This window comes from Bubalus kerabau, chromosome 3, assembly GCF_029407905.1.
Source record: "Bubalus kerabau isolate K-KA32 ecotype Philippines breed swamp buffalo chromosome 3, PCC_UOA_SB_1v2, whole genome shotgun sequence".
Taxonomy (NCBI): domain Eukaryota; kingdom Metazoa; phylum Chordata; class Mammalia; order Artiodactyla; family Bovidae; genus Bubalus; species Bubalus kerabau.
In genome coordinates this window covers 46,899,635-46,915,128 of record NC_073626.1, presented here as the reverse complement: position 1 = coordinate 46,915,128, position 15,494 = coordinate 46,899,635, and the positions used below count along the sequence as shown (strand labels likewise).

Genomic DNA, 15,494 nt, shown 5'->3' with positions numbered 1-15,494 from the left:
TCTTAGAACACAGCCAAGGACATGGTAGGCACCAAAGAAATATCTGTTATATAAATAAATAATCATCCCTTACTATATTATCTATTTCTTTAATTTTTAAATCCCTTAAAAACAGTAAGTTTTTAAAATAAAGGGCAGTGTTATTATTATTGCATTGTTTTTTTTTAATCAACCAGACTTAGGACTTAGCACATTTTCACTGTCTTATAAAGTACTTGTTCAATGAATGGATGAATAAAACACATTATTTTAAAACATTTTGGCATTTCCATCTTTCTTCATAATCCCTTTTAGACATAGTCATAGTAATATATATATTTTTAAAATTTTCACTTTCTGGGAGAAGCACAGGCAGAAATGACAGAGCTGGGACAGAAATTATTCTTTAGTCAGTTGGTACTTGTGATTATATTTAAGATTCTAAAATTCTTCCCTTACATACTGACCTGAAACAATGCCCAGGTTGAGTTCATTTTCATTGTCTTCAGTGAAGGATGGAACTGGATTTGTTTGAGCATCCTTTATGCAAATGTCCTCAGACAAGCTTTTCCAAATTTCAGTGCACTCTGCTTTCAAAGGGTCACTGCATTGACAATTCCACAAGATTGTTTCTTGCAGACCTTCTCTCAACACTGCACAGAGGTAGCTTCCATCAAGGGTCTTGCATTGTTCTGATTCCCTCCTGCAGGTTTTCTTGAAACTCTTATACAAAAGAGCACAATGTTCAGATTCCTGGCAGATATGTGCTGCCACGATGCAGTCTCTCTTTTTTTCCGTTGTTAATGATGTCTCTTTCTCATGGAGCCACTCTGTGATGTTTGAGTGTGAAGCCAAATTCGAGGACAGTGCTGATTCTTCTCTATTTTTAAAAATGACTAAAATTAAATAAAGCTCATTTAGTTTAAATTTAAAGAAGCTCATTTAAAACCCTCTTAATGTTTCCTAAAAAGTCCATGAACATATTTTATAAATATTTGACTGTTTTTCAAAAACCACCGAAGACATTATTTCAAGAAAACTATTACAAATGACTTTTATTTTTTAAAAAATTGAAATAAAAATATTGCTTATTTATAGTTTATATAAAAAAGCATAATGGTAATGCTCAATTTCTTTTGCTATTTCATCCTCATGATTTCCTTCTGTCTTTTCATTACATTTGATGATGATTGGTAGAAATCATTGAACTTACAATGCTTAGGAAAAGCTAAAGTGTTAATCTCTCTGTCCTGTCTGACTCTACATGACCCCACGGACTGTAGCCCTTCAGGCTCCTCTGTCTATGGGGTTTTCCAAGCAAGAATATTCAAGTGGGTTGTCATTTCCTTCTCCAGGAGATCTCAGCCCAGGGATTGAACCTGGGTCTCCCATATTATAGGCAAATTCTTTACTGTCTGAGCTACCATCCATTATTTCTCTTTGTATAAACTTTGTATATTTCTATTTCCTCCTAGAAATATACCTATACTAAAGTGTTTCTCCACAGTTTTCATTATTTCCCCTTTAAGAAGCCTTTTTTTTTAAAGACAGTGTTTTTCCTAATTCTCTTGCCCACCCATGAATTTTTAATTCCACAGATTTATTGTGTATCTATTCAGGGGCAGTATATATATCTGCACTTTATACATGTAAGAAGTTTTCTGCCCACCCCCAAGAACCAATTTCCACCTCTTGGAAGTTATATCCCTCATAGAGAATGTATGTTCTGCTAGAGAATTCCAATAAATCCATAATTATATAAACTTTATAGGAAGAAGATAAAAACCACCTCAGTGTAAGAATCCTTACTTGACCTAAGGTTTCAGTAGTATACCGTCTATCTCTAAAATGTCTCATCTCCCTCTGAGGTCCTTCTTATGTGGACCTCCACAATGAACACTTTCTTGCCCCTACAGTACATAGGGTCACGCCGAGTTGGACACGACTGAAGCAACTTAGCACGCACATATGCATGCAAGTTAAAGATAATATAATCAACTTCATAATATGAAAATTTTTACTTAAAAACCACCAGGACGTTCTTAGAAGCGCTGTTCAGAGTACAGCCTCTTTACTGCATGTATTTCGAAACACACACTGCAGTAGAGTTTTACACATTTATCAAATAACAACTCACATGAATTGTTGTAATTATTTAAGTGAGATTTCTCTGCTGGAACACAAACCATCTCTCCTACCCCTTTCAGACAGCATATGCAAACTTGCATGGATGGGATATATATGAATTAATGCCATCTGCACATAATTTGTTCCATTATATTGGTAATTATATATTTTGAAATAATTAATCTAGGCTAAATGAAATAATCAGGCTAAATGTCAATTTTACTTTGCTATGTTTTAAGGTAACCAAGAGCAGGGAGTCTCTTAATTGATCTTTATATCCCTCTTCCAGTGCTTAGTATCTACACCTATTAACTGAATAATTAGTATTTTATGAATGAATACATGATTTAGATGCTCAAAATATGTTTACAAATTAATTATATATTTATTGATCAGTTGCTAGATGTCAGGCACTGTGTTGAATATTTGTCATATTAAGAAAAAAAAAGAAAAAATATAAAAACTGATTTGCTCAATAAGCTTATAATCTATAATAAAGAATAGAAAAGTACATGTCTGTTATATGTTGAGAAATATTTGGGGAATGCAAATGAGGGGGAGAGAGAGAAAGATCATATCCTGATGGAGTGATGATGAAAGAGTTGGTGGAAGATGCTGCAGTTGACATGACAAGATTTCAACTGTCACTTCCTTTTTCAATCTAAGCTGAATTATAAGCAAGCAGCTAATACTCTGTGTAAAGACCACAGTCAGAGCAGGTCTGTCATGAAGTGCATTTGTAAGATCATTCTGGTCTTCTGTGCAGGGTTTCTGTACCCTGCCTTATCAATATTACCACAGAGTAGCATTTATTAAGTATCTATTGTGGAAAAAATGGTTCAAAAATGGGGACTGATTTCAACTTAAGTGCTCTAAATTTGTATGTACCTATATTTTGGTATCTATATTTTGTTGCATCTTGGTCTGATAGAAATGGTTATTGAGATATAAATGAACTAGTCCTACCATCTGGAAACAAAAGTCAACAAATAATTTTAGTATTTTTACATGCTTTTGTTTCAGCCTACTTCAGTCTAAAACTAGAAAAGGCCTATTCATTAGCTAACTAATGTCATTTTATTCTTTATCTTATTTACTTCTCTACATTTACTGTTGATTATTTTCTGTATGTCTTTCTCTGTCATTGGCTTGAAAATTCTTCCTGTGGGGTCTTTTTTCTGTCTTTAAAATCTTCCTTATGATTTCTTCAACTAGGTCATGAAAGTATTATAAAAATACTTATATTCTCACTTCACATCTTTTTCTGACCAGTCTTATCCTCCTGCATGCTTGTATCTGCCTCTTACAAACCACTGACTCACAAATCTTGCTTGTACTCAATGCAAGATGCATGTTTCCAAATGCCAGCCAAATGCCCTATCATCTCTTTTTCTAAACTGTATATTCATCATGTGAAATGTAAAGCAAAGTACTGACATTTCTAACACAAATGTGCCAAAGTGTGCCACCCCCATGCAAACTCTCCAAATATAACTCACCACCGTTGCCTTTCAGCCCTGTCTCCACACAGAGTGATACCCTTGTCCCAAGCCAGCAACTTGTAACATTTAATAACATTCCCCGATCCTCATATCTGGTGGTAGCCAATTCCCACTGATTGTAAGTCATAAGCATTTCTTAAGCGTATCTTCTCCATGGAGTCCTCAGCACCAGTGCAGAAGTTTAGGCACGCATCACATCTCTCCCAAATTATTCTGTTGGCTCTTCTCCTTGGCCTGTATCTTACCCTGCCTCCATTCCATCCTCTAAACCACCCCCAGTGGAGTTCTGAAAAATACTGATTCCAGATTCTTTTGTTCAAAATGCATTAGTAGTTCCTCAAAAGTCTGATTTCTTTCCAGTATCATCTCCTGACTCCTCTGTTTTATAATCCAGCCTAATCAAGAATGTGTTTCTTCTCAATATCTCCTGCTTCATTCTGTTTCCTCCATCTGGAATATCATTTTATTTCATCTGCCCAAGAAGTCCAATTCACCCTAAAAGGCCCAAGTCTGTCATTTCTTCTTTGAAGGCTTCTGAGACACCATTCAAAAAAAAAAAAAAAAACAAATTCAGATGAAGTTGCTCAGTCGTGTCTGACTCTTTGCAACCCCATGGACTGTAGCCTACCAGGCTCTTCCATCCATGGGATTTTCCAGGCAAAAATACTGGAGTGGATTGCCATTTCCTTTTCCAGGGGATCTTCCTAACCCAGGGATAGAACCCAGGTCCTCTGCATTGCAGGCAGACGCTTTACTGTCTGAGCCACCAGGGAACCATTATTTCTTCTCTATAACCTCAAGTAAGTATCATCTCATGTTTATCACATTGTATAGGTGATATTTAGCAATTATCATTTTAATTAAGAATTGACATCATATAAAATATATTTTATAATGCTATTGGAATTAGACATGAATAACAAAGATATCTAAGGAATACTCAAATATTTGGAAACTAAAAAATGGTATTATGAATAACTTTTGAATCAAAAATGAAGTCAGCAGTAAAATAAGAAACTATTTTGAACTTAATAAAAATGAAAACACATTTTTATTTAATTTAAAATTAGAGGATGTAACTAAAACACCACTTGGAAGGAAATTTATGTAATGAGATGTTTAAATAGGAAAAGAAATCTCAAATCAGTGATATAAGATTTCATCTTAAGAAACCAAGAGTGATGAGTCAAATCAATAATTTCAAGTCACATCAAATGCAACAACAACAACAAAATAATGTAGAACAAAACTGAGAGAGAAATTGAGAGTAAAAATAGAGAGAGGGAAATAGAGATAGAGACAAAAAGATGGAGAAAAAGACATGAATTTCTGGTACCTAAACAAGAAAATGGGAGAAGGCAATAGCACCCCACTCCAGTACTCTTGCCTGGAAAATCCCATGGATGGAGGAGCCTGGTGGGCTGCAGTCCATGGGGTTGCTGAGGGTCGGACACGACTGAGCGACTTCACTTTCACTTTTCACTTTTCACTTTCATGCATTGGAGAAGGAAATGGCAACCCACTCCAGTATTCTTGCCTATAGAATCCCAGGGACGGGGGATCCTGGTGGGCTGCCATCTATGGGGTCGCACAGAGTCGGACACGACTGAAGCGACTTAGCAGCAGCAGCAAACAAGAAAATGACATCATATCCTTCTAGATGTTTAAAGGACAATTTGGGAATATTAAGAACAACTTAGAGAGACAGAAACTACAATAAAGAGTAAAATGCAAACAAAAATAAAAACTCAACAGAAATCCAACAAATATCTTTCAAATTAAATTATTTAAAAGAAAAAAAATGATAGGAATTACACAACTTGCTTTCAAGATATCTCATGAAACTGCAATAAATTAGACTGTGGAGCACTGGCAAAAGTATAGAAATACATACATCATTGGGACGGATTGGAAAAACTGGGAGGACAGCCACCAGTATACAGCCCAGTGATCTTTTGAGAAAACTGAAACTATCTTCAATAAATGTGATGGAACAATTAGATATCCATATGGCAATAGAACATATCTGAGTGTTAACTTGCATCACTTATAAAAATTGACTAAAAACGTATCATACACTTAAAATAGAAAACCTAAGCCACATAATTTTGAAGCCACATAATATATTTCTTTGGCACATAAGCACATGAAAATATGGTCAACATTATTATTATTTAAGTGTAAATTAAAACCCCAGTGTGATACCATTAACATGTTTTGAAATGTCAAAAAAAAAAAAAAAAAGCAAAACACAGAAATCAAGTCCTGGCCTGAATGTGGAGCAACCAGAACTTTCATACATTTATGGTTACTTCAAATTTGAAATATAGTGTGAAAGTTTCTTATAAAGTTAAACATACGCTTTATTATATGACCCAATAATTTTTTACTGAGGAGAAATAACATATTTGTGCAAATATTGTGGGTGAGTATTTACAGCAGGTTTATAATCTCTACAAATCTGGAAACAATGCCAGTGACTTTCAGTGGCGAATGGATAATCAATTCAAGGAATAACCATACAATGGGATACTCCTCAAAAAAGAGGACAATTTTTTGGTGAATCACAAATGGATAATTTTAAATAAAAGAAAACTGGCTCAAATGCCTACATGTTATATAATTTCATTTATATGAAATTTTGGAAAAGGCAAAATGATGGAACAGGAAACTGTCTAGTAAGTTTACTATGAAAAATTGGAGAGGTTGGGCTATGTGACCATTTAAGACAGATGAGAGATAAACCTCTCTCTTATAAAGTGGGGGAAGGGTGATTCTGAAAAAGAAAAGGTGAGAATTCTCTGATAACAGGTGCATTCCTAACCACTTCTTGGGGAGTGTACATAGAGACATTGAGGATCTAGAAGCTGATGACTTTCAGATTACTGGATCCCACGCATCCCTTGGAAAATCTGCACATACTCTCAAGACATGAGCCGACTATTTTGAATACTACTACTTCACCATATGACATATTTCACCACATGACACCAGGACTTCCCTGATGGCTCACATGGTAAAGCCTCTGCCTACAATGCGGGAGACCCAGGTTCCATCCCTCGGTCAGGAAGGTTCGCTGCAGAAGGAAGTGGCAACCCACTCCAGTATTCTTGCCTGGAAAATCCCATGGACAGAGGAGCGTGGTAGGCAAAGAGTCGGACATGACTGAGCAACTTCACTTTACTTCACCATCAGGCCGACACCTGGAGTATGCAGTAAATAAATGCATATTAAATAATTAAATGTGCCTATACAAAGGCACAGAGAAGGCAATGGCACCCCACTCCAGTGCTCTTGCCTGGGAAATCCCATGGATGGAGGAGCCTGGTGGGCTGCAGTCCCTGGGGTCGCGAAGAGTCAGACAAGATTGAGCGACTTCACTTTCACTTTTCACTTTCATGCATTGGAGAAGGAAATGGCAACCCACTCCAGTGTTCTTGCCTGGAGAATCCCAGGGATGCGGGAGCCTGGTGGGCTGCCATCTGGGGTTGCACAGAGTTGGACACGACTGAAGCGACTTTGCAGCAGCATGCAAAGGCAAGCACAATGCTAGGTAAGTGGTTACACTTTGATCTTTCTCAAGAGGTCTTGTTTCCTTTACCAAGAAAAATGGTACCTTATTTATCTTTTATCATTTAAGTCTTGTACAAAGCCATAGTGAGCCTTACAAATAAAGGTACTGAATGAGTGAATCTATCATTCTAATAAATTATTATTCAATGAAGCTTGAAATTGTGGGTAGTGATTATAGAAATATGTCATATACTTACTGAGACCTACACTTGACAGAACCTTAAATTACATGAAGAACTAATCAAATCACCAGATTAAAAACAAAAGAATTCATCAAACTACATAGCTGTGGTTCTTTTTGGCATTGTACTTTCTTTTGTGTGACTGTAAGCATTTCATATAACAATGTATTACCTGATTCGTTGATGCATTTTTTCCCAAGCAATTTGTTAAAAGTGCAGTAAAGGTCATCAGAGCAGAGACAATCTTTAAATTGTAAATTGCTTTCCACTAAGGACTGGATACTTAGGTCACAGCTGGATGAATTCTTCATCTGGCAGGTGTTGCCTGGATTTCACAGTCAAACATATAACATTCTAGATGTTAATCTGAATAAAAGTTTTGAGTCCTCCTACCCAAACTATGTTAAACCTTTGGGTAGCACCTCCTACCCAAAGCTTTTAATATCTTGATTTTAGTAATTCATTATTAGAGTGAAATTATCTGGGGTTACTTACAGCATGTTCATGTAATTGACTTTTCAAGCAAAAACAAAACAAAACAAAAATATTCCTACTGTTTTCACCCCCAGTATTTTCTTTCTAAAATAGACTAAAACTTCCTGTATTTTAAAAGAACTTTGTCCTCACATAGAATGTCAATTTGTGCTCTTTAATAATAATTATGGCTGCCTTTAAAATGAAGCAACCAGAATACTCTCTAATTTTAGCTATTTTGTCTGTTTAGCAATTTTATTAGCTATTTGATCTTAATCTGCTATTTTATTTTATATGCCATTCCAAGATTATAGTAAGAGACATCCAAGTGGCTTTAAATTTATCATATAAAAAGACATGGTCCTGACACTTAGAAAGCACTCAGTAAATATTATTGCATCTTTTGTAATTACCAACATTTCATACTCTGCTTTAATATAGAAAGCCTTATTCATCTACCTAACTATTTTCTTTTATTCATTATTCCTGAATAAAACTTTTTGAGTACATTGATTTGTATATTTGAGAATATTTCTATTTAAGCTTCATGCATGGTATAATTATGCAAGTCTTACCATTCACTATAAATTTGTATATTTATACAAATTTGTATTTGTATATTTATACAAATTTGCTATTTGTATACTAAATTCAATAAATGTGTTATAATTTATGATACAATGAATGCAATAGTTTAAGTTACCTTATAAAATATACCAAGGAGCTTCATTATCAAAACAAATAATGGGATTTTTTTGTCAGTGTCCTTTATTATCATCTTAAAATTATTGTGCTATTAGAGAAAATTTGCCTTTGAAATTCTTTTCTTGAACTGTAATGAGAATGTTACTTTTGAACTGTGGTGTTGGAGAAGACTCTTGAGAGTCCCTTGGACTGCAAGGAGATCCAACCAGTCAATCCTAAAGGAAATCAGTCCTGAATATTCATTGGAAGAACTGATGTTGAAGCTGAAACTCCAATACTTTGCCTACCTGATGCGAAGAGCTGACTCATTTGAAAAGACCCTGGTGCTGGGAAAGATTGAAGGCAGGAGGAGAAGGGGATGACAGAGGATGAGATGGTTGGATGGCATCACCGACTCAATGGACATGGGTTTGAGCAAGCTCTGGGAGTTGGCGATGGACAGGGAAGCCTGGTGTGCTGCCGTCCATGGGGTCACAAAGAGTCAGACATGACTGAGCAACTGAGCTGCCTGAATGAGAATGTTGAATAGAGATAGATAACTTTCTCTGGCATTTGAGCATCGCATGCACCCTGTTCAAGCGCATGGAAGAGAAGAAATCTCACTCCTTATCTATAGCCTATGTAATTCCTTGAGATCTTGTGGCTGGACAGGAGCTCTGATAGTGGAGATTGTAAATTTTTACATTGGCAGAACTATAGATTGTTGCCTCTTAATCCAACACACTTCACTTTACATCTTCGGAAGGTAGACAGAGCACAGGCAGATAGACAAGGGTCCTAAGCAGTACAAAATTTATTCTTCTATGAAGTGGCTGGAGAAATAAAGTGAGCCATGAAAGAATATAGTTTTTATTTTTCATGTTGGATTTCTCTTATTGAATATGCCAAAAATTTATTGGTTTTTTATGGTATTATCACACTCATTATACAAGTTGATAAAACTTGTCATGTTAGAAAAAACTTTTTTTGAAATGTTCTATCCTAATAGTATTGGGATATTAACCCCTACCTAATCTCTTTATCTACTTTTAGTGAATGGAGTCTTACAATAATGCTCTCATTCAACATATATTCAGCTACTTGACATAGATAGGATTTTTTTTCCTTTGAAACAAATGACAGTGATTTTTTAATCTTCACATTCTCTAACCCCTTGGGCCTCCCTTCACATGTTTGGAAAGTAGGACAAATTAAAAATAAAAATATATTTTAACTTGCTCTTGACACAGTTGAAATGGAAGATAGTATATATGTTGAAAGAATATAAAACCCATGTTGCAGCTGCTGCTGCTAAGTCACTTCAGTCGTGCCTGACTCTGTGTGACCCCACGGATGGCAGCCCACCAGGCTCAAAACTCATGTTACATACATGCAAATAGTGTGTTTGATTTTCACAAACATCATAGTGACATATAAACAAAAAATTTTATTTGAAAAAATATTGCCATGTTTATGAGAGGCATGTGTATAACTGTAGCATCATACATTGTGACGTAAGTAAAAGAATGATCTGAAACCTTGCAAAGAGTTGCCTGCAGTGTCAGGGCATTAAGGTTCTTGAGTAATGGTGGTCCAGTGGTTAAGAATTTGCCTGCCAGTGCTGGGGACACAGGTCCCCGGTCTGAGAAGAGTCCACATGCCACGAGCAACCAAGTCTGTGTGCCAAAACCACTGAAGCCCATTTGCCTAGAGCCCATGCTCTACAGCAAGAAAATACCTGTGTGCAGCAATAAAGACCCAGCACAGCCAAAAATAGCTAATTTTAAAAAAGAATACTCTTAAGTATCTAAATTCACTAATAAGTAAGTGAAAGTGAATCACTTGAATACCAAGTTTAAGTAAGGTGTTTAGAGAAAACTTAGTTTCTAAGACAGTGCAAAAAAATGACCAATTCCTATTTTTTATCTCAGTAAATAGAAGGTATTTGAGTGCATTTTAAACAACTTGTTTTACCTGACACATTGCAGGCATCTTCCATTATTCTCCAGGCATGTTTACAATCATCGGCATCACTTAGGCAGAGCTCTCTTAGATACGTGCAATCTGTGGTTTGGGAAGCGGACTTGTTCAAGCATAGCCCCACAGCTTGAATAACAACAATAAGAGAACAACAGAAATAGCAATATGACAACATGGTAGTTATTTACTTCAAGCCTAAGTTATTAATGATCAAGACCAGAATTTTGACAATGGAAATGTGATTAAGTCATTAAAAAAACAAGAATGAATCTTAACCTCCCCTCCAGCTATCGATTTGTTTCTTTTATATAAGATTCTTAAACAAAGCGTATGTATTTGCCCTCTTTTTTTTATTTCTGCCTATTTATTTCTCAATTTATAATTTATTGTTATGACTATTGCTCCATTGAAACTGTTCTGAAAAATGCACCCAAATAATCTCCATAACGTGAACTTAATAGTTTAAAGACTTCATCTTGCCTGCTTTTATTGTTGGGAATTTTGTTGTCACTTTGTTCTTGAAACGTTTTTCTTTTGGCCACCCTCCCTTCTAATCCTCTTGATACTTCTTCATTTGATATTTTCTGCTCATGGCTTTCTTCCCAGAATCCTCTTACTTTTCTGTTCAAGTGTATTTGTAGCTTAGGTTCTGTCCTCAGACTTTTCTCATTCTCATTTTACATACTCTTTGTGGACAACTCCATGTACTTATGGTTTTAACTAAAATCTCGAGATTGATGATTCTCAGATACCTAATGCAATCTTGTTATTTTTCAATATTTTAGTTACAGATGCTGTTTTCTCCACCTAAATGTTCTAGACACACTTCCATATAATATTATCATCAATATTGTCCTCCTCATCTGTTGGACCACCTGTTTCATCAGCAATTCCACCATCCACAATGGCACCCATACTAGGAAGCTTGGGTTCACGATAGGTTCCTTTTCTAGCCTCAATTTCACTCTCCCACATCCACTCTTGCATAGATCATTGATTCTCATCTTGCGAATTGACCAGCTCATCAGATAGTCAGTCTGCCTTCATCTTATTCAGGTAAATTCTTTACACCCCTTACTCTGCCTTATGCACCATTCCAGTCCAGTCATTTCTCTACCTCATCCTTTGAATGGTTCCTCATAGCATGACTCTCATATTCTTCATCATGTGTAATCTAGATGTCCTCGAGCATTTATAGCTTCTCAAATGTTCCATGCTGCCTTGTATGTCTGAGCATTTACTGTGTGGTCACTACCAGACACTGCGAGTGGCTGGAGAAATAAAGTGAGCCATGAAAGAATATAGTTTTTATTTTTCACTTTGGATTTCTCTTACCGAATATGCCAAAAAATTATTGGGTTTTAATGGTATTACCACACTCATTATACAAGTTGATAAAACTTGCCATATTAAAAACTTTTTTTTTTAAATATTCTGTCATAATAGTATTAGGATAATATCCCCTACATAATCATTTTATCTACTTTTTGTTTTATCTACTATCTGTTTTCTTTTTATTCTGGACTAAGCCTTTTTGGTCCTTTAGGACTCAACACAATAACTACTAATTTTATGGAAACTTCCTAAATTCAGTACCCCTTTCCTGCATTCAAATTGAATTTAACATCCCTTGCCTGTTTCACTACAATCTTGGGACCTTCCCAACTATGGAATTTACTGCTCTGTAATGAAAGTGTATATTTATGTGTTTGTCTTTATCGCTGGGTTCTGGGATTTTACTGAGCAGGCATCAGGAATAATTCACAATGGTATGCCCATCATCAGTGCAATGATGCACTACATATATTCAATAAATGCATGCTGATTTAACCAACTTAAATAGCTGCTTATGGATGAGTTATATATAAATAACTGATAATATTCAATAAAAATAACACCTTCCAGATATTTGCACATTATTTGGGGTAGAAGAGAAAAGGTTTCAGCAAGTTTTTTAAAGTATCAAGAAAGTAACAATGTTAATTTAATGTATTGTGCCAATTATTCAAACTGATTCTGCAAGCATACAAACTGACACTTACTTACTCAATCCATAGAAAACTGTGGAAATTACAATTGAGTTTTAAAGACAGTATATTAGCTGTAATCAAGAGACCTAAAAGCTATGTCTTAATCAGAGTCAAATTATCTGAATTTTTTAAAAAGATGATGGTAATTATGAATGACCTGTCACAACATAGAGTTATAGGCTTCAAGTAAAGCCATACATCTTTTTTTTTTTTTTTTAAATCTTACCTTTTCTAAACCTCTTCTAAGGATAATCCATGGCAACTGTTTGGATCATATGTACTACTGACCGAGTCACTGCATTTGGAGATTAGGCTCATGAGTGTGGCTTGGTCACATTTTTCTTGTTGAGGACTAGAGTGGAAATTGACATATCAGCTTTCTGTTTTTGTGTGTTCATGGATAACCTCACCTAGCCAAGTTTCTGTTCTAGGTTAGAAAGCCTGAAGATGGGGAGCACATGTACACCCATGGCTGATTCATATCAGTGTATGGCAAAAACCACTACAATGTTGTAAAGTAATTAGCCTCCAATTAAAATAAATTAGTTTAAAAAATTAAAAAAAAAAGAAAGCCTGAAGAAAAAGAAAAAGAGCCACTTCCATTCTGTGCCAATGTTACTTGTTTCTTTCCAGCTTGCCAAAGATACTGAAGTAAGGATTTTATGTCAGAAACTCAGTATATAAGAAGCTACAGCTTTATTTGCCACTGATCATTATATCTTGGGACTACTTCTCTCAAGAAACTTACAGGTGATGGTCTCCTGAGGAGATTATCAAAATCTCAATGGTTTGTCAGTGCAATGATCATTAATTCTACATATTATCTTTCCCAAATGTGTTTTATTTTCTTTCATATTTAGAATTCTAGGTTGAATAACCATTTGATTGTTTTACATGATTTCTCACATCTTCCATTCAGAGGAAATACTGAATCAAGTAGGAAAACCACTTCAACGATTTGGCCCAGAAGAATCAAATAAATGATAACTTTACAAAATCTTATCCATTCCTGACTAGGATTTGTGGCTATATATTTAAGACAGGAGTTTTCAAGGATCCTCTTGAAATGCTAAGTGAAAAACAGGTTCTATTTAAAAATAAATAGATGGAGCACAGTGCACATTTTTTTCACCCTCTTAAAGACGTGTAAGACTCACTAGGATATTTAGTGCTTTGTTTCAAGAATTCACTATGTCTCACATTTCTTTGGCTGCAGAACTTTCTGGCATCACAAGATTTATTTAAATGGGGTTGAATAAATATTCCAAAGAATGCATTATGGGAAATATTGGTTAAACCTATCAAATAGCATACTTTTGACCCTAAGTGTTAGATAAGATTTCCCTCCTTCTTGCAATCTTCTGACAAGGTTAATTTAGAAGTGAAAGCTGAAAACAGGAAGCTGTCACTCTTGTTTCAATGGGGCCATAATGAGACTGTAATATATTTTGTGTATCTCATTCTATTGCTGCCTGAGCTTCAAAAATTAAAGACTCCTAGATTTTTCCTTATTATAAATAATAGATATAGGAAACATTGTTGGAAATCAATACAAGGAGAAAAATTTTGAATAACTAGTATTTAATCCTTCAAGCCTGAAAATACATAAATATATAAAAGACTCCTTTTGTTCTTGCCTTAATTTTGACTAAATCTATTTAGACTCTTTTTTATGTTCAACACAATTTGAAATAATCTTCTTTGTTTTCTTGCCCACAAGTATGCCTTTATTCATCAATACCTGTTGGCAGAGAGTAACCAGAAAATGTACTGGCTTTGCTTTAATTAGTGAAGTATTGATATTCATCTATAATTATAATTATCCTTTTTTCTGAATTCAGTTTGTAGATTCTACTGCATGCTGAGGAATATATAATAGCGTCTCCAATCACATGTATACAAAGTAGCTCTACATAGATTCTACTTTAAGCATACATTATTTTTACAGAGAGAAGCTCACACTTTATCTCTGGGTTATAAAAATGAACTGAAATGTGAAGCATTTGAGGTTGTGTTGTGTTACTCTATGAACTGTCTGTCTCCCATTTATTAAATATTAACATCTAAAATTAGGGAAACTGAATGGATCTTGTTTCAATTTAAATTAAAAGAAAAATGGATAATAACATGAAATTTGTCATCTTATAACCTGTAAATAAATACCAGAAAGTTTCATTTCTAAAAGGCTCTAATATATATGTAAATTTTATAAACCCTAATCAATTACCTGAAGTAACCGGATCAGTATGTATATATATATATATATATATATATATATGAAAAAATCTGAGTGGTAAAATGAAATTCTCACATTGTGCATTTTCTATAGAGTTATAAATGAGTAAAAGTAGGCATACATTTTTGTAAAAGTAATAAGCTATGTTAGAGTACAAATTTGTAATTAATACTTTATATTATAAACCTTTGTTAGCTTGATATTTAAGTGACTGGAGACACCATTTGATTCACAAAGAATTTATGTTATGAATTCAGATAAACCAGAAGAATAATTCACTTACCGAAGAAAATGAAGACTATCATGGCGGTCAACTTGGGTCTGTTTACCTGCAGGAAAAGCAGATGTGTTTTTTCCAACAACCTCCTTAACAATAACTGTCCAGAATAAAGCTCTGGTTTCTACTCGTGCTTTCTGAAAGCATCCCTGATTCAAGTCAGCTTCCTGTCACCGCTTCCTCACCAATCTTTCCTGAGCTGTGAACTTTCCTAATTAGGCCCAAATTCAATTATTTTCTTCTGAGTGTACTGATCTCGGATATTATGCTTCTAAGAAAGCCCAAGAGCCAAATACTAAGAAATGATCCATCCTCTGCACATTCAGGGAAAAAGGTGTTTTTATTTTCTCCTTCAACTAGAATACTAAACTGTGTTGTATACAAACCTCCCAACTGTAACTCCAGAGTTCCTAGATACTTGAGCATGCTGTTTCTACTTCATTAATTTGC

The 15,494-nt window shown here is 34.9% G+C and overlaps 1 protein-coding gene across 1 annotated transcript in view; it reads right to left on the bottom strand.

Moving 5' to 3' along the window:
* The window catches only part of GFRAL (GDNF family receptor alpha like), a 71,766-nt gene extending 56,694 nt beyond the window's left edge, over positions 1–15,072 (bottom strand). Inside the window, exons 1-3 of the mRNA XM_055574707.1 lie at positions 15,051–15,072; positions 10,496–10,627; positions 7,536–7,694 (exon numbers count right to left, since the gene is read on the bottom strand). Coding sequence (XP_055430682.1) covers positions 7,536–7,694; positions 10,496–10,627; positions 15,051–15,072 — 313 coding nt within the window. The remainder of the gene's footprint in view (positions 1–7,535; positions 7,695–10,495; positions 10,628–15,050) is intronic.
* Between the last annotated feature and the right edge of the window lie 422 nt (positions 15,073–15,494).